The sequence below is a fragment of the Phycodurus eques genome, chromosome 22, assembly GCF_024500275.1.
Source record: "Phycodurus eques isolate BA_2022a chromosome 22, UOR_Pequ_1.1, whole genome shotgun sequence".
In the NCBI taxonomy this organism is placed as follows: domain Eukaryota; kingdom Metazoa; phylum Chordata; class Actinopteri; order Syngnathiformes; family Syngnathidae; genus Phycodurus; species Phycodurus eques.
In genome coordinates, this window is record NC_084546.1 from 5,019,349 (window position 1) to 5,045,891 (window position 26,543).

General features: G+C 40.7%; 3 protein-coding genes across 20 annotated transcripts in view; 1 reads left to right on the plus strand and 2 right to left on the minus strand.

Moving 5' to 3' along the window:
* Nucleotides 1-1,678, minus strand: part of nampt1 (nicotinamide phosphoribosyltransferase 1) — a 20,241-nt gene extending 18,563 nt beyond the window's left edge. The window contains exon 1 of the mRNA XM_061668376.1: nt 1,325-1,678. The gene's annotated coding sequence lies outside the window, so the exon portion shown is untranslated. The remainder of the gene's footprint in view (nt 1-1,324) is intronic.
* The window catches only part of gsap (gamma-secretase activating protein), a 17,798-nt gene extending 3,650 nt beyond the window's left edge, over nt 1-14,148 (plus strand). For 8 of the 12 annotated variants that reach the window (XM_061668364.1, XM_061668365.1, XM_061668369.1 and 5 more), the window contains 22 exons: nt 522-568; nt 756-835; nt 1,220-1,297; nt 1,381-1,461; nt 1,650-1,742; nt 2,852-3,020; nt 3,119-3,209; nt 3,323-3,392; nt 3,496-3,575; nt 3,648-3,728; nt 4,168-4,290; nt 4,379-4,431; nt 5,362-5,393; nt 6,861-6,922; nt 7,741-7,836; nt 10,588-10,658; nt 10,881-10,975; nt 11,145-11,264; nt 11,707-11,768; nt 12,769-12,867; nt 13,039-13,177; nt 13,257-14,148. In XM_061668364.1, coding sequence (XP_061524348.1) covers nt 522-568; nt 756-835; nt 1,220-1,297; nt 1,381-1,461; nt 1,650-1,742; nt 2,852-3,020; nt 3,119-3,209; nt 3,323-3,392; nt 3,496-3,575; nt 3,648-3,728; nt 4,168-4,290; nt 4,379-4,431; nt 5,362-5,393; nt 6,861-6,922; nt 7,741-7,836; nt 10,588-10,658; nt 10,881-10,975; nt 11,145-11,264; nt 11,707-11,768; nt 12,769-12,867; nt 13,039-13,177; nt 13,257-13,357 — 1,923 coding nt within the window. In that variant the 3' untranslated portion in view covers nt 13,358-14,148. Of the gene's footprint in view, nt 1-521; nt 569-755; nt 836-1,219; nt 1,298-1,380; nt 1,462-1,649; nt 1,743-2,851; nt 3,021-3,118; nt 3,210-3,322; nt 3,393-3,495; nt 3,576-3,647; nt 3,729-4,167; nt 4,291-4,378; nt 4,432-5,361; nt 5,394-6,860; nt 6,923-7,740; nt 7,837-10,587; nt 10,659-10,880; nt 10,976-11,144; nt 11,277-11,706; nt 11,769-12,768; nt 12,868-13,038; nt 13,178-13,256 lie in introns of those variants that run through there. The other 4 variants (XM_061668368.1, XM_061668375.1, XM_061668366.1 and 1 more) reach the window with 3 other exon arrangements.
* A 1,379-nt stretch (nt 14,149-15,527) lies between these two features.
* ccdc146 (coiled-coil domain containing 146) overlaps nt 15,528-26,543 on the minus strand; it is a 54,415-nt gene continuing 43,399 nt past the window's right edge. For 5 of the 7 annotated variants that reach the window (XM_061667941.1, XM_061667939.1, XM_061667940.1 and 2 more), the window contains 6 exons: nt 21,079-21,189; nt 20,867-21,004; nt 20,668-20,793; nt 19,288-19,410; nt 17,211-17,358; nt 15,735-17,008 (listed from right to left, as the gene is read on the minus strand). In XM_061667941.1, the coding sequence (XP_061523925.1) occupies nt 16,857-17,008; nt 17,211-17,358; nt 19,288-19,410; nt 20,668-20,793; nt 20,867-21,004; nt 21,079-21,189 (798 nt within the window). In that variant the 3' untranslated portion in view covers nt 15,735-16,856. Of the gene's footprint in view, nt 17,009-17,210; nt 17,359-19,287; nt 19,411-20,667; nt 20,794-20,866; nt 21,005-21,078; nt 21,190-26,543 lie in introns of all 7 variants that reach the window. The other 2 variants (XM_061667942.1, XM_061667943.1) reach the window with 2 other exon arrangements.

Genomic DNA, 26,543 nt, shown 5'->3' on the forward strand with positions numbered 1-26,543 from the left:
TTTAATGACTTAATAGTGATTGTGTTAAGTGCTAGTGCGCATATTTGTTGCCGATGTGTGACATCGCGTCAGTTTGTGCTCGTGTATTATTGTCGGCTAGTATCCAAGCTAATACAATTGACGAGCCTCATGTGAAGGTGGTTTGTTAGTGTTGAATAATTTAACGACAGAATAAAGTTGTTTATGTACCATGGCTTCATGATTGTGTTCATACTAGATGCATGGTGTTGATACTTTATGGTCCTCTCCGTTTTAAGTGTTTTTTACACCATCTTGTGACATACATATGCAATTACAACCTCCTTCATTCCAAAAAATATGTATATATATATATATATGTATATATATATTCGCAAATATTTGCTATTTGCGGCAGTCCTCAGTCCTTATCCCCTGTAGATCAGTTTAAGTTCATCCTGAAGTTTCCCCTGCTAGCCCAATAACCCGAACTTTTTGTGAGTAGTGTAGATGTACTGTATATCATTCTTATAGCTTTTCTGCTTTGCGTTGCTGTCCCACAGCTGGAGCTCCCATTAGCGTTGCCTGCTCATGCTTTCAGCACCGTCAAGTAAGGCAACTACTACTAGTACACATAGTACACAGTTTGCATATTTACTGTAATATCGCTGTCGAATGGCCACAGCATTTGGTATACTAGCACAATCCAATGAGAGCTTCTCTGTCAGTATCAATCAGCGCAGGTGTGCCTAATGTTGTGGCCAGTAAGTGTAGATAATGGTGTGTGTGTGTAACAGGTTTGTGAACTTGGGTTTTGACCACCATCACGTGGAGAAGCCAGAGCGAGTAAAGATGGAAGTATTCACAAACCGATTAGGTAAGACTCATTACACAGTAATTGCCCTCACATTAAACACATCAATAACCGACACCTCATGTTATATTTGTCTTGTTGTTTTTTTTCTCTTTCGGAAAATGAGAACGTAAGTCCCTCAACCCAATGCAATGAAATAATGATTGTATTTTCACCATTTGATTAAAAGCTGGTTGAATCTACATTTTCACACAGCCTTGCTGATTGATGCATATTTAATTGCGATATCCTAATTTGAATATATCAGAAGCACAATCAATTTTCAGTCCATGCCTCAACATGAGGTCCCCATGAACATCTAATGAGATCCGACACAAGCTGCATGAAAAATTCTGCTCACATGTATTATTATGATTACAATTTCAACATTTTTATATTTGACTCCAGGAAGCATGTGCGTGTGCTCCAGTCGACCCGCTTGCCACAAACCGGAGCTCATCTATTCTGTGGTTTTAGTTCACAAAGGTGTGTGTCTATGTGTGTCCGTGTCACCTGCTGTAGTGTGTCTCCAGCATGAGAACTAATTTTTCCTTTTCATCCTCTTTCAGACTGCAGCAAGACTTTTCGGGTCACTTTGGGCCAGCCGACACGGGACAGCACGCTGCTCCATCCCCTCTTCATTCCTATAGGTCAAAAACACACACACACACACACACACACACACACACACACACACACACACACACTTTTTCTCTTGTAAAATAATTTCGAAATCCATCCGAGTGTGTGTGGTCTCATTCGGCCTCATTAATGTCTGTACACAGAGAGCGAAGCAGCATGCACGCTGACAAAGCGGAGTTGTTATTTCCATATGTAGGTTACTACGTCGTGGTGTATCTGCGCGCTTGCTTCCTGCACTGCATCAACACCAGGCAGCAGGAGATGCTCTGCCACTCCCTCTTCCTGTCTGGTAAGATAAAGTGTTGGGCACTCTTTTTCTCATGAAGTGTTATCCCACTGAGATACATTGGTTTTGTGTGTTTAGAACTGCGTAACTATATGTGGGCCAAAAATGGGCTCTCTTTATTCAGTTTGGACATATCCTTAGCCTGATACTATAAGGCTTATTTATTATATAGCACATAAATGTCACAGTGCAGATACACATTTAAAACACAGTGCAGATGGACAATGACCCAAAGCATACCGCAAAAGCAGAGAGTTTTATGCAATGGCCAAGTCAATCACCTGACCTGAATCCGATTGAACACGCATTTCACTTGCTGATGACGAAACTGAAGGGAAAATTCCCTAGGAATAAACAGGAACTGAAGACAGTTGCTGTAGAGGATTGGCAGAGCACAACCAGGGATGAAATCCAGCGTCTGGTGATGTCTACGCGTTCAACTTTAGGCTCTAATTTTCTACAAAGTTTGCAACTAATTATTAAAAAGTGAAAGTTTGACTTGTAATTGTTAACTTGTCCCATTACTTTTGTTCCCTTAAAAAGTGGGAGGCACATAACTGTTGTAATTCCGTCACCTGATTTGGATGTAAAAACCCTCACATTAAAAATGAAAGCAAATTTTTTTTGTTTCATTTCAAATCCTTTGGCGTGGTGTTTAGAGGCAAAAATATGATAATTTTTTCAATTTCCCAATATTTATGGACCTGACTGGAACTAACTTAACTATTTTCACTTGTCATTGTATAAAAAAGAACCAGACTTTGAATCTTGAGGCAACACAATGTCGCACGGCTCCCGCAGAGTGGAGGCGTAGTTTTACAACACTTCTCAGACAGTTCTAGCGTTCAAAAGCATTAATAGATTTGTTCTCAATGTATTTTCAATACTTTTAATTGGTTAATAATTTGTAAAATACCAGACCACTTGGGGTCTGAACAATAGTATTGATTGAAGAAAAAGCATGAAATTGGCCATATTTGGAGATACGAGGTTACCGCCCGACATTGACGAAATGTAAAATATAACAGTGAAGCTGTTATTTTTTTTACACACATCTTTCCCATTAGGTGGCGCATAAAAAATGTAAAAATGTGCTTGTATCTGACCTTTAGGTGATGATGCGGACTTGGGCCTATCGTCAAAGTCCGGAGCGTTCACAGTGCTGCACGCAGATGACGAGTCAAGTGTGGCCCTGTTGGACCTGCCAAATGGGACTATCCATGGTGTCCAACTCAGCCCACCCCACCTTCTGCAGATTCTACGATCAGGCCCCCGTTCTGGGTGAGCGCCACCTACAGGAAGGAGACGGCAGTAGACAGGCTGATGAGGAAATGTTTTGTCAGTTTTGTCTTGTTTCTGTACTTCATCCATCTCACAAGGAGACCCAACAACATGGTTGACGCTCAGCGCCTGGCCACCCTTCACTGCCTTCTCCTTTACAGCGGAAATGACCCAAACGTGGAGCTGGAGGTACGCGCTGAAGCAGAGAGGCTGGCATTTAAGCGCCACGGCATGTCTTCTATATGTAAACAAACTTTTAGGTTAAAAATTGATATTTTTGGGGGGCATCTGAATACTTGCAGATTATTGAGTGGCTGTGTGACAATGTGAAAGTATTTGAGTCCTTTGACCCCATCCAGGAGTTCATTCTAGGTAAGTGTCAAGAGAAACAGAAAGTTGGATGTCTCGTTAATAACTTTTATGAAGCTGCTCTTGTGCTCATTCATGTGTGTGCGTGTGTTTTACATCTCTGCAGCATCTTTATACAGAATTAGCTACCAGAAGTCCCTCAGCCTGGATAAACTGCTGCCTTGCTCATCGGTGTTTGAAGGGAAGGTAGCCTCCACACATACTGTATGTACCGTTTGATTTAGTCTTTGCACCTGGTTCACACTCTCAGCCCCGCAGGAGGTACCAGCGTGTCTGACGGAGATCCCCGGTGTGCTGTGCACCACTCTGCTGCATACCGAGTCTGTGTTTAAAGGGAAGGTAATGACGTGTGAAATTATGACTTTATTTCTTTGACAGTCACTGCCTGTGTGTTGGAATGCACAACAAAAAATACATTGTGGTTGGATTTGACCATGAATTTCTAGTTTGCCTACACCAGTGGTACGTAGGCGCCCTCTAGTGGTGAGTGAAAGAATCCCTGAATGAAATGTTCAAACTATGCATAACGTTACACATTTTTTCTATAAGTTATCATTATTTGAATATAATCTTTTATTTTCCTATATTTAAGCACAGGTTTATTTTAGGCTGGGAACAAAGTTTCAGAACCACTGGTCTATAGCATTGTACAATCTGTGTGTATCCTGAATTTGACTTTGGAAAAGTTGGGGGAAAAAAAACATGTAAATGTGAGTCAGTAACCTGAGTCATACAGCGTGCTCGCTTTGTGCTGTTTTTGTCTTGCTGCTACGTGCAGGCCAGGAGTGTCCAGGGCTTCTGGTCCGAGCTGCAGTGGAACACGGAGAGGACAGCATATTTTGACGTCGATCCCAACCCCAGATACAGAACCTCTCACGTTCAGGCCTACTGGAGCAAACTTGTAAATAATGCTGCAAAGCAAACGGTCAAACACCGTGAGAATATGTTTTTCCCTGTTCCATGCTCATTCTTGTGCTCCTTTCTTCTAGATGACAGAAAAACCCTCAAGCCACATGACTCATGTGTTGGAGAACACTAAGAAGTAGGTCTGCTTTTTTCCTAACTTTTTCAGGTGTTGTTTCTATAAGTCAGAGGAAGAGTCCTATTGACTGGGGTGGGAAAGTATGGCCTGTTTGTTGCATTATCCCCCCCCCCTAAAATATGTTAATGAAAATGTATTTATTATTTTATCAGTCCCCAGTCTTGTTTTTACATTGGTGTTTCTTATGTTTTTAATGTTCTTTTTTACCTTGATTTTTAGTGCTCGCTTGTGCGGTGTCCTTGTATGCTCTAAAAGGCACCTTTGAATAAAATACATCATTATCATTAATTCATTTATCTAAAATAATTTGTTAATTTAGTGTACAAATAGTACAAATATTACATTTTATTTATAATACATGGATTCTGAATAATACAATTTAAAATGATGCAAACTCATTGCAAACGTTCTTCTTGTCACGATTTCCATCTGATCTTCAAAACTCTCAGGGACACATCAGCGCAAGAATCTTATTGATTTTCAATGATAATCATCAAGAGGTGGCAGAGGCCAAACGTCAAACCTGCCCATGGTCATTTCCAGCTTCCTGCGTTACATCCGATCTTTAAACACAGAGGCATATTGATTTTCAATATCAAGCACAAGCTGGTTGAGATAGCTGAGGCTAAAAGTAAAAAAAAAAAAAAAAAAAAAAAACCCTTGCTCGTTTTTCCAGCCCTCTGCACGTTCCAGAGCAGGAGGCTTATTGATTTTAAAGGATATTCAATACACGTGAAGCAGCTGTGGCAAAAGTTCACATCAATACATGTTATTTTTTTGGGGGGTCATCATTCTGCCGGGTGTAATTATTGAACAATCTTCAAATGTTCAGGAATGATTACCACACGACAGAGAAAGGACCTTGTTGATTTTGAAGGACATCCAATGCTTTGGGAGGTTTACAGCAAATCTTTTCTCTCTTTTTTGTAGGGTTCTTTCCATGGTAGACACTTGGCGTCTTGGTAAGACATTAGCACGCTCACACAGAGACGGCAACGAACATGCTAGTGTGTTGCGTCACATTTTTCATGCCCAATGGAGAGCACAACAGTACTAACCTCACCAAGCTCACTTATCTTGAGGTTTAGGCAAAAAAAAAAAAAAGAGTGATGAGGGTGAAAAAAATGAGGCATTTGGGGGAGAAAAATGAAGAAACAGAGAATAGGGAGAGGTGAAGAATGCTGCAGTTATGTAACAGCGCTTCCCATGATTGTGCCTCCTGTGCAGCTGTTGAGCATCAAGCCAAAATCTTCACATCATTTGATTTATATGATATCAGACATGATCGCATAGTCTATAATGACTACCTCAAGGTTAAAACATGCATGCTGGGTCACACTTACATCATCGATTATTGGCCATTATCATGTTGGTTTTTTTTCCCCTTTTCAGAAAAATTTAAACACTAAGAAATACAGTGGTGTAACTTAGTTTTGGGCAATTTTAAGTGCAGTAAACGATGATTACTGGTGAATTCAAGGTTTAATTCCAATTAGACATGTAGGAGGCAGTCCATAATTGCACTCAGCACTTTTCCTGATTCATCAGCAAAACACTGGGCCAACTATATTTCTTTTCCCAAGATGGTCACGCCCATGAAACTGGCCTTCACTTCCCGCCAAAAAAATCTCAGAAAGTTAGGTTCAGATTGAGACAATATTTTCTTTAAAGAAATAGTGCTTGGGTGCCAGTGCATATGCATATGAATATAAGTTAATGTGATCATCTTTCATGAAATACTGGTTGGTTTGATGGAAGTTTGGACTTCAACCACTATTACATTAAACTTTTTTATTATACAAATGATTAAATAGTACATATAAACTATATTATGATATAATCTAAATAATATTTGTTAAACTCATTTGATTTTTAACATGTTAAAGCTGGCAAATATTTGGCATTTTTGCCCAAAGCTAATGTCAATATGTAAATAAGCGGCTAATGCTAATACTGTTGCTAATGACAACGACTACCTGCATGTTTTCAAATAATAATACATGTATGTGCATATAAAGCAGCCGCTCGCATGCTGCGCCCTGCGGGTTGTTACATATGACAGATAAAAAAGGCGGCTTCTTGCATGTGCGTGATTAAATAAAGATTATATAAAAAAGGCGGCTTCTTGCATGTGTGTGATTAAATAAAAATTATATATATAGAAGTGTGAAATTATTCATCTGCTCACAGCGGTAGCGCAGTCTCATAACCTCCCCCCCAAAGTTTTGTGATGTTTTTTTCAAAGCCAAAACACTCCCCAAAAAGAATCCATTAATGCCTGATATTACCCACAATCCCCCTCTCGCCTTTGTGTTTTTCAACGTCCACTTCTGATAATGCCCGGGGTTAATGAGGCCGACTGGAGTGACCCACCTGAAACTCCAGTGGCGTTGCGGTTTTCCGTTAAACGTTTCTTCTGTCTCCTCCAGACAGGAAGCTGGTTCCGCTTTTCCAAGAGGAGGATCACCACCAGAAGCTGCTCATAGGCCTGGTGAGAAGGCACAATCAATCGATGTGGCGACCGTATATGCATGAAGAGGTCAAAGTGGACGGGTGCCAAATAGTTTTGTATTATGTTGCTAACTGCTCATTTTGCTGTCCTCATTATGACAATAACGTGACATGACCAAACGCGACTGAACTGTCACGCGGTGTGTGGGATTCACACGAGTTTTCACAAGGGAGTATTTGCAGTGGTTCGATATTTGAATCACAGGCGAACGATGTGGCAACGTCGCCGATATTATGGTATATCCAGTATTTGGATATACAGTACATGATTTTAATCAAAGGATTTGCTCCCTTTCTCTAGAACCTTACAACGGTTTGATGAAATCTGGAATTTAGATGGACAGTTAACTCCCTGCAATCTGAAATGAAATGCCAACAGCTTTAGAGCATCAGTGATAAGAGTGGAAGGTTATATGTGAATGAAAGTTGGCCAAAGATCAAAGGCAAAAAGGCAATTATTTCCCACCGGTGTTATCTGGTGAACTCTCAGATGAGTCACCCAATTTTTTTTTTTTCAAAAAAGGATATGTTTTAAGTTTTTTTTCTCCTTTTTCTTAAACAGTTTGATGAACATTTTCTTATCCTGCAGCTTTGGCCGTGCTCAGCGCGATTCGAAAAGTGCAGATAGCTTCAGTTTAACAGAGTTCAGACAAGATGTTAGTGCGGCACGTGGACTATTCTTAGAATGACCCGGTCGTCCGGTCGCCCGCTTCCCTCCTTTCCCGCCGCTCTGCTTTTATCTCCCTGAGACCAAACTGTGTGCGTGTGTGTTTTCTTCCTTTTTTGTGTGTGTTGTAGACGGTGGAGAAGCTCCGAGAGCATCTCAATACACACCTGCCTCGCCAGGGCAAGAAGAAGATAGACTCCCTGGTCATCAACTATGTAGCCAAACTGGTCGGTACCTCCCACTTTTCTTGCTATGTGACATTACTGGAAGCAAGATGTCTTTTTACTTTTCGTACAAAACATCCTGACTTTTACTTGAGGTTGTGTTTTAAAAGCTTAAGATCAAATACTAACATTTGAGAAAACAATTTACATCTTGTGATTTCTGTCTGAAAGGATGTGAATTAGTGAGACTGAGTGTTTCGTATTCCTGGGAGGTAAATCCTTCCAAAGCTACAAACCAACCAGAGTAGACAATGTGATATTTATCAAAACAAGACGACTGTGAATGGCACTGAGCCCAGCGTAGACCTCCGCCAAGGTCTAACAACCTGATTGTACACCCACCTCTTAAATTTGTCATTTAGATTGATGCCTTATTCACACCCTGAATCCACCCCAAAATGTTATGCATTCCTCTTTGGTGTCAGCGCCACTTTCAATAAAGTTTCATGGAAATTAGTCGAGTAGGTTTTGCTTTAATCTCGCTGAAAAACAAACAAATGGTGATGAAAACATAACCTCCATGCCAGCTCGAATACAGGTACGGAATTGGAAACGACTGGGGAGAAAAAAATGAGCAGCTTTGGCGGCTGCCCCACACACACCCTAAATTCAATAATGCCGGCCAAATGTCCACTCTCCGAACAAAAGAACATCGCACTCTCGTCCCCCTACCCCACCCTTTGGTGCATATTGAGACTAATGGCTGCATTGACACAAGTTGGTTGGGGGGGGGCGTGAAATAAATTAAAGCTTTTAAAGAGCCAGGAAGTTCTGTTGTGATAGATTGCGACTCCACACTACATTATTGTCATAGTTATTTATTCCCTGTCTCCCCGTTGCTATGGACAACGGCGATGCATTGCTTTTTATTATGCAGTCCAAAGAGCAAGCGAGAAGTCATTGAATACATATTGAAAGTTCTGTTTTGAAATAGACTGGGGAGGTTTTAATTATGCAGGAGAAACACTCTTCTGGATGATGAAGGTTATTACTTTTCTCTCAGAAAGAGCCTTGTTATGAGGAATGGCTGCTTTTAGATATTCTAACAAAGGGATTTTTGTAACCACAAATTTTCACCTTTTCTACAGATTTAGAGGCCCGCAGCTAGTTGAAAAGATAATGACTATAAAAGAAAAAAATCTGAATTTATTGAACCTGAGGAGCAGACAGAAGTATCAATATTAGTGGGCCAGAGGAGCTAAAACTCTGTTTTTTGAATAACCAAAATTAATCCCCAAAAACGTCAATCCAGAGTTTCAGCTAACATTTGTACATCGCAACGAAAACATTGACACACATGGTGCATTCTAAAGTTTAATATAGTAGCAAAGTATTGACACAACCACCCAAGAAACCTAATTCAATATTGTTTAAGAAAGATGAAAAATGGGCAAAAACATTTGAAGAAACAAAAAAAATCAATCTGATCATGGGGGGAAAAAAAAAATTATCATAAAAAAAAACCTCACTGATTTGAGCAGGACAAAAACTGTACACAACATGATTATTTTAAAAAAAAGATATATACTGGATACAGTGGCCCCTCGATACAAGTTTAATTCCTTCTGTGACCACTCTATCTCGTTACATCAAACACATTAATCCAAATTATCGTTCCCCATTGAAATTAATGGCAATGCCCTTAATCTGTGCCAGCCACCCAAAACAAAATGCTTTTTTTTGTGTGCACATATAATATTGTAATTTATAAAAACATATAGTAACAAAATAATTAAATAGAATTTAAAGAGCTAAACATGATTCATCTGTTGCGGCTCCTTCTGGCGTGCATGACTTGCCCACCGGAAGGGGCAGTATAATAAGGTCATGCAGACACAAACGAAGAAGAGTTTCACAACTACTATGACTCAGTAAGCCGCAGTAATATTAGTCGTTTTTCACAGACGATAAAGAATATGTTTGTGAGTATTGTTGTATTGTCAGTCTACATGTGTTGCTGCAAGGTTTGTGTTTAAATATCCGTTGCATAAAGGGTGATAATACCGCCACAGAGATGCTATTCGTTAACCTGTCTGTGGCCTTTTGCATTGTGTGTTAGCATTAAGCTAGCGGGGAGCAAAGTTGTGTGGCAGTCTTCAATACACATGTAATTGTCTTTGTTTTCTGTTTAGTTTGATAGTAAACCTCAACGAGGAGTAGCAATAAACACCGTGAAGCCTCTTTTTTGAAGACCTGTTCGTACAGCGCTCGTATCTCGAATTTTTGCTTGCACATCAAAGCAAAAAAATTCAGTATAAGTATTAAACATTACTTATTGTCTTGCTAATCATTGACAGCCATTGAGGACATGTTTGGAGAGTGTGGAAACTAATGGGGGATTGTCTTCCTGTTATGTTCAGTGAGAGATCGTATGTGTGACTGTGTGTGTGTGTGTCAATGATTGAGTACACGTTTTAGTCGCGCCAAGCGGAGTCAAGTGATCTCGTGTGCTGACATATGTACGGCGAACGGATGTGGCCAATGGCGTGTCATTGCGCGTGTTCACACACCAATCGGGCTGGGTGGAAATGAAAATAGGAAGTGTGGCTTCTAAAGAGGGAAGTGGGGATACAGAACAGCAAGCTGAGCTTAAATGCCCCCAAAAAAATAAAGATGGCCACAGATGTAAAAAATATGCTGAAAGTCACTTTGTTTTCAGGCTCAAATTCCCGCCCTTGCCTCAAGCTGCGAGTTGGACTTTCCTTGGAATCTAATTTCCCAAACTGTGAGTTTGTTTTGTGTGTGTGTTTGTAGCTGGAGCTGATCAGACACATGCTGGAGTCAGTCTGGCTGAAGCACAAGCTGGGCCCTCTTGTTCTGTGCTTGTAAGTGTCCCTCTTTTATCGATGTACACCTCCCTTTGTTATAATATGGAGAGCAACACGACTGGGTTTGCCTTGGGCCACCAAATGACTAAATATGCCCCTGTGAGTGTGAGTGTGTGTGTGTGTGTGTGTGTGTGTGTGTGTGTGTGTGCGCGCGCATGTCCATCTCACATGATTTCGCAATGCTTCAATGTCCAAATTTCTATGGACGTGTTGTTCCAGCAAACAACGGGCCAGTCCGGGCGAGTGGGCTGTGTTTCACTTCATGCTTCGGATCCTAGAAGCCACCAGGGGTCTCTGCATGCCCCTCCCACCTGGTACCGCCAACACACACAAAAGCAACCAATCAGAAAGTTACGGCATGTTAAACATCAGCATCTTTAGCATCGTGCAAACGTGTGAATCAGATCTTAGTCACTCATGCTGTGTCAGGTTCCCAGTTGTGTAATCGTAACCACACTAAAGTGTTTTCTTTTTTGTGATCAGGTTATCAAACTCTGCTAGCGGCGTTGGCTTTGCGTTGCCTCCCTCATCACACTTTCCTACAGTATGTCGACCACCGCTTCCTTCAGCTAACGGACACCTTCGTGTCTCGACTCATGACAGGTGCACCTGCATGTAAATACCAAAATAAATGTTTAAAAAAAAAAAAAACATTCTCAAAGATGAAATGCAAATGTATTGTATTTAAAGTTAAATATAACTGAACTTTACTTAACAAATATACAATTTCTGCCACTGTAACGTTACGCACAGTTTGAACATTAAATTCAGTGATACTCTCGCGTACCATTCGAGGCAGCCCACATATCATTTGTGGTACTCATACCACACATTGAGAATTACTGCTTATGCTTGCTCGACCAGAAATATCACCGGCCACAGCATTAGGTACACCTGCAGTATGCCAACACAGGAGCCGCATCATAAAATTGAGCTTTTCCAAACAATAATAATGCTGAGTTTGAATTGAAACTTTCAATTGGTTTTCGTCATTGGTGTTGATTGAAGTTGCTAAATTCCATTTTCATTTTTTTTGTGGGCACAGAGTTGGACAACAGTGCAGCTAATGAGAAACTGAAGTTCAGTGTATTAAAGAGACTTCCAGAGGTACGTGTATTTCCACCTGTCTATCATTAAAACAATGCACAATCCCAAGTTTAAGTAGCAAGGAAGTTTTGATGTCCAGAAATTAAAGTGCACGCAGTTATTTAAAGTCTCACAGAACAATCACAAAGCACTTGTATAAGTAACGACTGTGTGTATGTGTGTGTGTGTTGGGAGGTGTTTTCTGTCGAAGTCTTGGGGAGTGGTCCACCACTGTGTGTCTGTTGTGTAACGTCCATGTGCTAAGTGTGTGGGTACAGTATTTGTTAATAACCATAAGTGTCTGTGTGCCCCCTGTCTGCATTGTGATGAGAGGAATGTTGAGTGTTTTGTGTCTCTGTTCTGTTTCCTGCCAGTCAGATGCTTTTTGGCTGATTTTGAGAGGCGAGAGGGGTACAAAACACACACGCACACACACGCACGCAGTGAATATATCGATCTATCTATCTACCTAGAGAACACAGGAAAAGTTGGTCCATTTTGGACGATTCCTATCTCAATTGACAATGTATTAGGCACCCCTGCTGTAGATAAAACAAGTGCGCATGATGCAACAAATCTTGGCCCTCGCCGCCAAAGGTTTCATCACGTTCCGTTCAGTTTGTTTCAATTTATTTTTCATGCCATACCGGAGGGCTGTAATTTGCAGCAATGTCAAACCGAGCCGGTCACACCGAGATACCGAGGCTGAGTGTCGTAAATAATTTAGTGGCAAAGTTTCACAATCGGGCCTAAAATATTCATCTTGGGGAGGGGAAAAAATAAAAAATTAAACATTGATAAATGAGCGCCCGCACGAGCGTCTGGCTGTGGTTAGTAGAAACAGAAAGCAGCTCTGTATCAACATGACTGATGGAGCGTAGTTGTTTATTTTTGCTTTTAGTATTAAACATGAGCAAGGTGTATAGTATGTCACAAGCCCCAAAATAGAAAGGGACAGATGCTTATATGCTCCTGGTTTATTGATTTTTTTATTTTTTTATTTCATCTTTTGTGTGTGAAGGCAAACAGATTCTACCACATGTGGGATCATCCTATCAGTTCGGCTTCCATCTCCAGAGATTACGTCAGGAATCTGTTGGGGGGACGGAACAAAAACAAGGTAACACACACATACACACACACTCACAAAGTCACACTTGCATATACATAATAGAGCCCCAGAATTTTAGCATTTGACACAAAGGCACTTAGTGTCACACCATTGAAAGCAACAATTTTTTTTGTTTTTTTTAAATCTAGTTTTTAATTTCTTGGTTCTTTTGGCCAGCAGACACAGAAAGTCAGTAGACTTTTCCCACTTGTCCTTCTGCAGGGATTTGCTTTCACCGGCAGAGACAAAGCATCCTTCAGAACAGACGTCCTGCCTTTGACGTACCTGGCCAAAGTGCTTTCTGACATCGAGGAGCAAGGTAATGCGTGTGTGTATGTGTGGATGCTTCTCACGTGAAATCCTCTAAAAGAAGCCCCCTCGTCCTTCCTGCGCTCCAGGTCTGAACCCCTTTGAGGAGCAGGAGAACGTGGACGCTACATTTGTGGAGGAGACGGCTCTGAAACAGACACTCATTCTGCTGGGATTTGAGGGAAAATGAACCCCCCCAAAAAAGGACAGATGGGAGTGTAGATGGATGGAAGACAAGGGAATGATGAATTACGAGAGCAATCAAACAAGCAGGAAGAGATGAATGGGAAGACAGAAGCCGCCAGCTGAGATGTTGCCAGGACCAGAGACAAAGGGAGAAAACTAACATTTGTTTACATTTTGATTCAAGTCAGGGAAGCCTTCTTATACTCAATAAATACAATTGTATAAACAAGCAACCAAAATCTCAGCACATGCTATAACAGTACATCAACATTAGGTACACCTGTCCAATTTAATGAGATCGGGCAGAAGTTGTGTGTCAAAGATTGAGAGGAATGCTCAGTTGTAGTGAATGAGGTTGTAAATCTAGTCAATCGAAGAGAGGATCACGCGTCTATACATAAGGTATTTATTAGGGTGGAGTTATGTATGTTATGTATGTGCATTTTTAAAATAAATGTATCGTTTTTCATCAATAATTAGTTCATCAATAATGTAAAAGGCCACAGTGCTTTTTTGTTCAAATGGACAACGCAATTAATAGGGGAATGGCATCTAATTTGAGAATAGAAGCCACTTTGTTAGGAAATACAGTGGTGGCTTGAGGTAAGAGTTTAATATTTTCTGTGACCATACTCTCAACTATTTTTTGCCAGATGTTTTGTTCAGTTCAATGAACTTTGTGCTGTTCCTTCTGGAGTATGCGCCTTGGCCACAGTATAATACAGATACTCAATGCAAGGAGACGGTAAAATTGATTGTTCTTCACAGAGGATAAAGAATATATTATGAGTCTTATTATATTGTCTGTCTACATGTGTTGCTCAACTGTTTATGTTCAAGTATCCGTTGTAATAGTCCTAGTCGTTCGCCTGTCGATGGCGCTTAGGATTTAGCGAAGCGGACGTAAAGCTAAGCAGTTGTTTTAAATACATAATTTGATTGTCTTTGTTTGATGTTCAGTTACTGAAACTCAAAATTAACTGGGAGTGGCAATAAACAGCCTGGAGCCTCTTTTTTGAAGAACCCGTCACTTTCTGCAAAAGTGCTGCTTGTTGTGAAGTGAGTTGAGTTCGCTGCCACCATACAGCGCTCGTAGCATAAATTTATGCTCAGAATTCAAAGCAAAAAATTGCACCAAACGACGCCTTGTCTGTCAGAAAATTCAGGTCACTTGTATTTCAAGGCACCACTATACAGTACTTATAAATCAAACACATGCTTTCTGTCAGGCTTGCTGACAAAGAGTTTTGTATGGTTCTTGGCAGGGTTATTTCACAGCTCCTAAAAGATGTTTAGACTCGGACCATGAGGATATTCATCTGGCTTTAACCGTTAACGGTCGGATGAATGGGCGGGGATGTTTTAAAACGGGGTGCAATTATTACTTCAGAGAAAATCTAAATGAGGACATAATGCGAAGCGCAGAGGGACACACTTGAGGGATTTAAAAGATGGAAGGTTAGGCTCATATTTTTAAAGATTTAGTGGCATTTGGTCAGCGATGAGATAAATTAGTTGGGGTCTTGTTTCTGTTTTTTTTTTGTATTATTATTTTTACAGCACAGTAAAAATGTGTTCTGACAAATTTCTCAGATTGCAGGTGGATTCCAAGAAAGACAATAAATAACACAATTTGTCAAAATATAAACATCCCATGTCCTCATTTGGTGGCTCTGGAAAACTGCTGTGCGACCTATTTCATCTTGACCGTTCAAGACCATGTTTGATTATTTCCTGTAATCGTTTGACTCAGGACTGTTCCAATATTTGAATACACGTCTCCTGTTTGAAATAATGAGAGAACAAAGCAACTGGGCTTCATTAGACAAGACATTTATTTCCACAACACATTGCAGAAAGATGTCTTGCAAATGCTTTAGGAAAGCACGGCATCCAACCAAAGGAACCAAAAGGAGATGAAAAGACATGCATGCATGCAATGGTCTGTTTTGAATCATGTGACCGTGAGTGATCAATCATCTTTGATTTTTTTATGTTTTTTTAAAACTCTAAACAGTCTCTGGAAAATGTCAGTGTGGTATGTGTAGATTTTTTTTTTTTTTTGTGAAATACCATACATTCTATAGGTTTTGAATAAAAGGGACAACATGTTTTGTTTCCACTGAGTTTTATTTTTATTTTTATTATCTATAAAAAAAAAAAAAAACATCCAGATGCATTTAGAAGTTTGCACATCTTAAAAATATTTCAATCAGCAGTCAGGAAATTATCTCAGCGACAGAACAAGCTGAGTCACTTTCAGCAAACAGCTTGCACAGAAAAGATTTCTCCGGAATGTCTCATCTTTTAGCGGGAATCCGAGCCTCCGCAGTCGTTAGCCCCGTCCGGTCGGTGTTATGTAGTCGCTTAATGAAGCCCAAACTGTTTGGTGCTAAATAGATCCGACAGCTCTCAGCAGCTGCCAGCAATGGATGATCACACACACCATTACTCCTGAAGACAATATCTTACTAAATTAACTTCATTGACCTGTCCTTTAACATGCTGCTCTGTTACGTATGAGGCACTAACAGCTTAGATATTAGCTCAAGTTTGCTCTTATTTTTAGAAATTACTTCATCCATACTTCAACAATATTAATGCAACATTTAAAATATCTTCTAGCAGAATTTAAAGTTATACATGTTTAGATAATTATTCATTTTTGCATCCAGTGAGTTACTAAATTGTGCATTAAGTTGAAATATCCAAGCCATTTTCACAGTTTCATAAGCTAGCAACAATAATCATTTGAAATAATTTACAAAAAAAAAAGAAAAAAAAAAAATTTAGGTTGCCAGTAACCTTAATCCATCCAGAATTGTTTGCTAGTTGTTTTAGTTAATCTAACCATTACGTTCCCATCCAGAAACTTCCCTCTTGAGTTTGAAATGTAGTGTTTTAAACTTCTGCAAAACTGAAATTTGTTGAAGAGAAAAGTAGTAGTCGCTGTGCTGTCATACGATTATCTGCCATTCTGCTCAAAAACGTGCAAACGAGCTCAAGTCTCAGCATGTGCTAACTTGCTGTCGGAGTTTTCACTTAAATATGTGTTGCCTTTTCCACTAAACCAACTGTTCAATTGAGATTTATGTTGTTTGTTTCTATAGAGCGATGCTGAACAGTGACCAAATGTTGTCAGTCATAACTACTCGCCGCTGGTTGGTTTATTTCCAGTTTAACCGCCGTTTAAACACCTCATGTCCAAATTAGATCCAAATACGTTTTTGTAATAAAAGGTAGACTACTCCCACGCCTGGCACCTGACTTAAGAACAGAAATAAGTTATGAATCACTAATGTGCAACAGGCGAGCAATGCCATTGTAGTGACGTGACTTTTTTTTTTTCTATCACAAGCTACAAAGAAACCGGAAATCAAGTGAATATTTAGCATGTTCGTATTTCTTTTGGCACCACCTTGAATTTCTCCCCTTTTGTTTTTTCATCACTGTCTACCCTCTTCCACTGTGTGATCAGCCTCTCCATATTTACATTTCTCCTTTCAGGCTTTAAACTCATGGCTTAAACACGCTGCAATGCATTCATAGACGGGCAACATTAGAAGACAAAAAATTGTAAAATATTCAGAAAATCTCCCTTGCAACTCCCTCGCACTCTCACTTGTCGACAAACGCAGCATAAACAAGCTATTGCCTGTAAATACAGAAAAAATAGAACACGATTACAACCAGATGCAGCCACGAAGCAATTAGAGGAACTATGCTAAAAGGGAGGCACAGTGCTGAGGGACAGTGGAATTTATATATATATATATTTTTGTTGTTGTTGTTGTATTTCCTCTATAGCTCTAAGGGTTTGAGATGTGTCGGTTTGCGTATGTGTCTCATGTTGGCACCTGGTTGCGATGGCTTGAAAGGAGCCTGCGCTCCGTAGGGTTTGGGCAGCGGGAGCGCGTCTGTGTGGGGGATGTAGGCATCGGGTCGACTCTCCGCCGTGGTGTACTGTCCGTTCGGCAACTGCTTCCACTCGTCCTCGTCTGCCAGCTGCGCACACGCGAGGCAATGTTTTAATATTGATGGGTGACCTTGGAATGCGGCGCTGAAATTCAATTTTGGAGGAGTTTAATCATGAAAATGGAATAATAAATTCAATATGTGTGATATGTCAAAACAAATGCAAGTGCTCAGAATGACAAAAATATATCACTTCAGCAACAAGATATTCTCTCAAGAGTGCAGAACGCATGTTCAGTTAAGAGTGAACACCGCAGCAGTGCTGTGAGTAAGGTGCCATTCTTTCCATCTTCTGGCTCATTAAAGCCATTTGCCCAAGCTCTGACCCAGATGCACTTTTCACAACAAGAATTTGGAGGCACTTTTTGCAAATGTGTCTTGAGACTAAGATCAGGCCATAACTACATAAACATTGAATATTATAAAAACTTTTGTAGGCTTTTTGACCTTTTGTCCACATGCAAACCTTTGTTGGCACTATTTGGGGAATTCTGATTTTAAAAAAGACTTGGGGAAAAACTCAAATTTCAATGTTCGAGTCCCTTATTCATTAACGTTTTGTAGCCTTTCTTCAGACTTCTGATTGGATGAACTGGCCTGAGGTAGCCTTTGAATGTAACTCGTGGGAATATTATTAAAGTCCCAGTCAAGTGAGAATAAATGTCTTCTAAATTTAACACACCACAGAGAAGAGTGTTGAGAACGCTGCCAAATTTAAATGATGAAAAAAACTTTCGTGTGGGCGTGTCTGCTGAATATGTCAAACCACACCCGACTGAAAAATGGATGCTTCCTCATCTAGCATCAGTTCTGCCTACAAATCCTTACATGTTTGAGCCACGAGAATATAATAATAATAATAATTACTTATATGGGAACTTTAAAAACATGTTTACAAAGTGCTTTGACAATATATCCACTTAAAACCTGCAGTGGCTGGATTATATCCCACTATGTCGCAGCGACGAGAGCCGCTAGCCACCAGCTACGTCGCGAGTTAACAGGGCTTGGACCTAGTAATAATAACTAACTCACAATTGTGCCAGATAACCACTGACGTGAACAAAGTTGCTCAAGTTCTTATACAGTGGGGGAGGGGGGACTCATGGCAGAAGCGTGTCGCTGGGTTCTGTTTTAGACAAAAAAAAAAAAAAAAAAAAAAACTGTAAAAAATTTTTTTCATAAAGAAATATCTTTATTTAGTTTACAGGGTCTTTGTGGACATTGCCCAAGAATGTATAGGAACCTATAATGTCAAGCATTCCATACAGCCAGTATGGCGTATTGTAAGTGGGTCAAAGTTCTGCTCAAGGAGGAAGAATCAACCATGCCCTCATGACCCTGCAGTCATGCATCATGGAAATTAGGTGTGCTGAAATCCCAGAGACTTCAAAGCATATGAATGGATTATTGTCTAGCACGAGAAATATTCGATTTTAACTGGGGAGGCAAGGACGCATGAATGGCTAATAGACAGGAAACACATTGAACTGGGAAGTTCACGAAGCATTCTCGGAGGAGGTTAAATACTTAGAAGTGCCTCATTGACAAGCTTAGACAATCCCTCAACGTCCTCTTTCTCATTTGCATGTGGAGGCTTGTGGTGTCTTTTCGGGGCCGGCAGCGATAAACAGGAATAAAGCGGATGAGAAAAAGAAACCATAGATAAGACCATCTGGACTGCTTTCAGACGCAACCGATGACGCCAGGTGTGCCAGTTTCCACCTCTTCTTATTTGTGCACGTTGACAAAGCGAATCTAGTCCGTGTTTTGCGCGTGTGTGTGTTTTAAATCTCTCCTTAGTCTCATCATGTACACTCGCCGATATAAAGCAAGACTTCTGTGCCTTATAGCTTTAGTCAAGTCCTGCCTTGCGCCTTGTCTTTGTTCTTCTTTTCTTCCTCCCCTCCTCCTCTCACTCGGGCACATTAATCAAATCCTGACCAATGATCTCTTTACCCTCTCTCGCTCATCTTTGTCTCTCTGTCTCCTCTTCTTGTCCCGGAGCATCCTCCTCCATTCTTCCTCCATCTCAGGGCAGGGTGGCAGGCCTTGCTCCAGCCGCCTCTGACACCTTTCCATCTAGAGGGACACACCAATAAAACAGCATATAGTAAATGGACTTTGTGTTCAAATCACACGGCAGAGGTTGGCAAAAGTACTCAGTGTGTGACACTCTCAAGTAGCAGGACAGATACTTGTGTAAAAAATGACTGGTAAAAGTAGAAGTGATTCAACTTCAACTCCAGTACTTAAAAGTAAAAAGTACAACGTCTGAAATTAGTAGTTAAGAACTGAAGTAACAAATAAAAAATCTTTTTCACAGTCAATTCTACACGATACCCGTTTTAATAATTTGGCACAACAACAACAAAAACTGCATACAAAATAGTTACTCACTTTTATTAACATTTACATCGACATTACATTTACAAAATACCTTTTTTTTTTCTTTGTTTTATTTTTAAACAAGCGCTCGCTAGCGTTGGCTTGACTTTTGCCATGGTTTTGCTAACGTCGTGAACTGAATAACAAACAACCTGCTAAATTAGTTACTAATAACAACTGAAAAAAATGCACCTTAGGCCCGCCACACACCGAGCAATGTGGCCAAACACAACTAAAGAGAATGATCATGAAAAAAATTACAGTTAGCGACTTTTCACCCCACTCCAAGTGACTGAGCACCGCACATTTACCGGTGTGCTGCAACAGAAAACCTGTGACCCTGTATCGGGTTTTGAAGCTACACATACAATACACTGTACTGTGTTATTATTATTATTATTTTTTTTTTAATTGAACCAAAAAAAAACATGGTGCGATTGTCAAGGAAGAAGCGGATTGCCAAAAAGACAAGCGTGCGTCAATAAAGGAAATAATTTGGATCTAGACTGTTGGCAATTTTTGATTATCTCATTTACTGACTACACCTGTGCATTTCCGTGAGAGAGACTCTAGCGACAAGTACATATAAAATTATAAATCTAGTTAAGCATTACTGTAAAACACAATATCTATTTACTGTACATACTATATTGCTTTCACATTCCTCTATGTCCGTTTTTTTTCTACCTTATAAATCAAGATTTCAATTAATCAATTTAATGTACAGATACTGTATCTGTTTCTAAATGTAAGGAGTAAAAGTAAAAAGAGTAAAGCGCAGACACCTGAAAAGTCTACTTGAGTACAGTATTTGTACTTTATGAATTTTCACCACTGTCACTGCGTCTGTTCTGCACTCACAAGCATAGGTCATGTGTGGAAATGCGTGACAGAGGCCCCCCTTTCGGCCCCAATAATCAGTACGCCGCAGGGTCACGAGTCTGCTCCGACCTGAAGCTCTTTCTCTTTGACCTCCTGCTGGAGGCACAAGACAGCCGCTTGCTTCATCGACAGTTCTGCAGACGTGGCCATCAAGCGGCGGCTGATGTCAATGATGTGGGTTTGCAGCTCATTCAACTAGACCGCAGACATCCATAAAGACTTGGTTACATGTGTGTTAGCTGAGCCTCATCGTTGAATTTAAGGCTACCTTCTTGGCCAGCGACAGTTTGTCTTGTTGGCAGTTGTCTTTCTGTTCTTGGAGATCCGTGGAGAGACGTGTCACCTGGTCCACGAGGAGCCCTTTTTCCAAAAGCTGCCTCTCCCTCTCAGCAAGGCTGGCCTCCAGCTACAACGGGAGAGACACAACATCTCTAAAAATGCAATATTCACCCGAGCAGATTTGTAAAAGTTGCAGCGTACCTTCTCGATCTTCTTGAACAGTTCAGGGGAGGATGGATCGGAGCCTTTTAGCTCTTTGTAATCTGCTGTTTTTGTTAGATTATCTAGCGTCTGGTCTCTGACCTCCAACATCTGTATGATTAGAATGCAAGTGGAGTCAAATGTATGAATAAATATGATTCTGAATAAGCCTGTTGACCAAAAAGCAGTCATGCAAACAAATTACAGCATTAAAGGTTAGTTATTTTCCAACGAATAACAAAGTTCAAATCATAAAAAGTATTCTTCACTTTCTACCAACACTAACCTTTCTATCAACCAAAAATGACTCGTGCTACATTTTGAAAAATAAAGACAGTGGCTCCTATGTGGAATTGTGGCTGTGTATGAAAAAGTAGTAGAGTCATTCAAGGAGCCATACCAATATGTATGCATAAAATAAAAGGGAAAAAAAACACAGACCCCCATTGTCAGGGCCACGAAAACAGCAAAAAACAACAGGAGAAAATATTTATAGATGCTGTAAGGGATCAAGTAGGAACCCTGAGGAAGTAACTGGAAAGACAGAAGTGGGGGATCAGGAGGAGGAGAAAAACAGGGTGTGAAAACAAAAAGGGAGACACAGGCGGTCGTGACCCGGCGTGACCCGTCTTATGAAACAGCAGCTCAACCACGCGGATTATGCGTGTTTGCACGCCTGTATCGCAACGTGTGTGAAGGTGTGTGCAGCAGATAAAAAGAGGAAGGGGGAAAAAAGAAAGACAGCGTGGAACAAAGCGATGATTCCCATTTCCTCCAACTTCACGAGATTAATGAAGCCTCTCGAGTGTGAATGGGCAGCTGCTCTGATTCAAAGTGACGTCTCAGCCCTTTAAATACAGCTGCTTCAGCCTCTGTGTCATATGGGCATCATGTGAAAGGCAAAACATGCCGCTTATGGGCTCCAGTGCAGAGACGGGAGTGAGATGCCGATCCACTGAGAGCGATGGAGGAAGGACATAAAGTGAAGCAGCATAAAATATCAAACGGCGGTAGATAAAGGATGTGAAATCAAAGGAGAAAGAATGAAAAGACGAAGTGAGAAAAACAAAAATTGGCGTTGACAGACAGGGATCTGGGTTATCTCCAGTTTCCATCATAATGCACCAAACAGACAGATTATATCCAGATTTAACAAGTACAATGACTGCAATGGTTTAACAAAGTACCATAGTAGTACTTCCTCCACAGGTGCATGCTCAATGAATTACGAATTTGAGGAGGATAGAAAAAATATTTAATCTTCTCAGTGTCATCTGTAGCACCTCTCAACACCATGTGAAGCCTACAAACCTTTACACAAATCATCTCCTACATTTTAAGAAATCTCTCAGGGAGTCGGTCGCACACCACATTTAACCCACATGTCTCCTCAGCACTAAAGAACAAGGGAAGATTTTTTTTCATCCCAATCACAGCTCGCAAACTGAAGCTGAAGAAAGCGAGGCTAGCTTGCAAGCGACAGATTCGGTCATCACTTAGAAACGCTTTCTCCTGCATCTCAGATCTGTAATATATAACAGGTAATGCATAAATGTACAAGCTGACTGTAGACGAACAACGTCTTTTTTCTTTCTTTTTTTTTTTGCATATTTGCATATTTTGCTCCAGTTGAGAAGTGGATTTACTTTTGGGCCATTGTTGTAAATTGGCGTTTAAACATCATGAATTAGCAATAAACACCATCCGCACAAATACAATAAGAATAACTTATATAGTCCACTAAAAGTAAGTGATCGAGCGTTTCTATGGCAACAACAGACAGGCTATGCTTCTAATTACAGCCATGATTCTGAAGCCAAAGTGAACACAAAGTGTTGCTTTAAAGCTTCCCACTCATTTTTTTTTTTTTTTTTTAAAAACAATGTCAGATAAGACAAATTGGATTAAAAATATATAATAAATGGGAGGAGTTGCGACACTAAAGCCTGATATGCCGCGGCAAATTACTTGATGATGATTAAGCCGCCGACAAGCCCCCAACCCCCCTCCCCGACCTCCTCCCCAGAGCGACCCGCCTCTCTCTCTTACTGGTTGTCAGGAATAGATGGGAACAGAAAGAAAAGCACAGGACCTTAGGCTTCAGCAAGTCTCAAAACACATTAGAAGAATGATAAGTAGGGTCCAGGCCATGCATGAAATTAAAAACTCTGTATATCGTGGGAGGTAGAAAAATATAGCTATGCTTGTATTATAATAAAATGTAGGATATTTGTGGTTTGGAATAGGCATAGTTTGAGAGAGTCAGACAAGAGATAATGTTTTCCTTTTTCTTTTAAAGACCCTGAAATGAAATGCGAGATTTGTTTATAAATACATTATACATGTTTGAAGATAATTGCAAAGACTGAGAACTATGCAGTACTCATTTGAGGAGATAAAATGGCTCCCTCTATGAGTTGCCCCTGTCCCCACTACATAAGAACCTGAACGCCTTTGTTGTTCATCATCAGTGGTTATCCGGCGCAACTGCATCATGCAGTTAGCTAGCCAGCTATGCCTACAACCCAAAAATGCATCTTACCTTCGAATAGTTCACTATCACGGCCGCTTCAGAGCGCCTCGTTGTGAGCTGTGAGTGCATAAACTTCAAGTTGAGAAAAAACAAAAGCGCGAGGAAGGGGGATTTTTTAAAACATTTTATTTAAGTCTGACTTGACAGCCAGAATGTGGACCAGGGCTTCGGGCTGGCGTGGCCAATTTAGAATGCCTCACTGACGGCCGTGAGTGTGCGCAAGTCAAGCCGAGAGAGACGCAAATGGCCACTTAAGAGCGCCTCGTTGTCAGCTATGAGTGAGCACACGTCACGGAGAAAAGGCAGAAGAGCGAGGGGAAGAAAAAAAAAGTCACCGACATGACAGCCAGCGTGTGGACAGGGGCTCCGGGCTGGCATAGCCGCTTTAGAGCGCCTCGTTGTCGCGGCATGGAAAAGCCCCTCAATGACCCAGTTATTTTAGCCACTGGAAGCTCAAAGTTGATATATTTGCACGGCTCAAACATGTAGTTATTGGTAGGCATATGAAAAGACGCTACACGATGTAGTATCCATTTTTTCCAAGTCATAGCACTGGTATTTGATTGACAGTTGGGAGTGGTGTGCTTTTAGAGCATTCAGGGGACAGAACGTCTTGATTTTGCAGCCTAAATGTATAGACTTTTTCAACTATTCAAATGTGTCAGGGTTGTTATTAACACTTCACAGGGACCTTCCGGATTTAATGCATATGAAGTGGATTTATCAGCAGGTGAAGGTTTGATTATAGGTATCACATTCCTTCCAACTGCGGGGAATAATGTGATATTGTAGAAATGAAAAGAACACTTGAGATCTAGCCAGACCAATGGCTTAAAGCAAAGCCCGTTTTGTTGCTACTTTCTTCCTGCTCCACGTGTCTCGACTGTGGATTTCCCCGTGCTCCATTTCCAGACAGGTTGGATGAAAATTTAGGGACAGGCACAATATGACTCACCACCGTAGGGAGTGAGCAGCATGTCATCCGCCCTTCCCTGAAAGAATGAAGTGATGGAGTGGGGGTTTTGTCCAAAAGGCTGTGACATGAACCACGTACGCAGATAGGATAACTGGTTGGAAGACTGTTTTGAACTGTTGCGAGGGAGTTATCCTGCTTTTACAAATCCAGAGAGGTGCCAGCAGCTCATAAACACACAGAATCCAACACCAACCTCGGTTTATTTTGCTGCGATTAAAATTCCAAGCAAATGGCAGCCTCTGTGTATTGAACAACAATGGTCTCGCAGATGGCCTAATCCATCTTTTTCTAAATTTGCCATCAAAAGTGATGGGAGGAGAGGGGAATAGTCAGGTTGCAATGAGCAGATAAAGCGGTCAAAAATGAATACAAATATGAGAAATGGAAGACTATAAACAACCTACGTGGGGATTGAATTCGCATAGAGAATGAACTGAACTGGCAAGCCTCGTCCAATATATTACATTTTGGCTCCACTGTGCAGCAAGATGAGCCGTTTGGAATATGATCCATTTTACAATGGAGGGAGGGGACACTATTCAGCATATATTGGATTGATAGCCAGATGAACCGACAGAAGGAATCATACTGGAAGTCAGATAGGATGACAGTAGTCTGTGTTGTGATATTAAACACTGACAATCATACCTAGCAACGGCGCTAGGTGAAAAGATTCCAAATTATATTTGTCAGTGTCGTGAAAATCCAGTGTTGAGTCATTCTACCTTTGACATTACAAGTGAACAATTGTCCTCTGGAGACCAGGAATGTCTCCTCAAATGTAAGGTTTCCATGCAATAGCTTATGTGACATACTGCATATAATGACAGGAACAATAGAATGTTAAGAATGCAATGAAATGGATGCAAATAATTCATACACAGCAGACAGAGGAAACAGATGGGAGGGGAAAAGGGTCTGTGATGGTCAAGAAGAGACTGGGATGACATGACCTCTGATGATGATTTTGAGCTACAGAAGTCAAAACCTGTCAGCATGAATGTACTGAAAGTGACCTCTGTTCAAATTCAAGAACTCCAAAACTTTTTCGACCATTAATGTGACCTAAAACCTGTACAACTTGAGAAGTAAAAATAATGTGGTTGCACAAGTGTGCACGCCCTCTTATAACTGGGAATGTGTCTGGGTTCAGAATTAACCAATCGCATTCAAACTCATGTTAAAGGGAAGTCAGCATAAAACTGCCACCGGTTAAAGTTATTTGGATAACCCAAAACAATTTTCGCCAGTTCTAGTTCAAGCTTGGTTTCCCTGGACCATAACACATGTGCTTTGGAGATTCTATTACTGTCCAATGAAACCTAAGTTGAACATGTTGGCTTTAAGTCCAACAGGTATGTTTGGAGAAACCCAACAATGCTCCTCACCAAAAGAACACCTGACCGACAGTGATGCAGGGTGGTGACAGCATCGTGCTTTGGGGATGTTTTTTTTCAGAGGCAACTGGGGGCCAAAGACAAGGTGGAAGGACTTATGAACAGTTCAAAATAGGACTCAGTGTTAGCACAAAAACTTCAGGCTTCTGATAGAAGGCATTTGGCCAGGGGTGTGTAGACTTTTTATTGCCAATGTAGCTGTCCCTTTCTGCATTGTAAACATGCTTAGATGCATTTGTGCTTTTCTCCCATTTGTAGTCTCCGAGGAACGTGTCATCCATCCTGTTTTGGATGCACATCTTTATGCATGTTCGCATTTCAGACTGACTCAGTTGTTTCTCTCAAACCGCCAGTGGGTCTTAACAAAACAAAGATGGAAGATGAGCACAAAAGCTGGCCATTTGCAGTAATATACCATTTTGGAGAGTACATTAATTAAATTCAGAATAAACCTTTTTTTTCCAAGGGAGAAATTACAGAGGTCAAACGAGACACTTGCTTCTTTAATTAACTGGAGTCTATTCTACTCTGCCTATATAAGTCTCATTAAAACATCTTC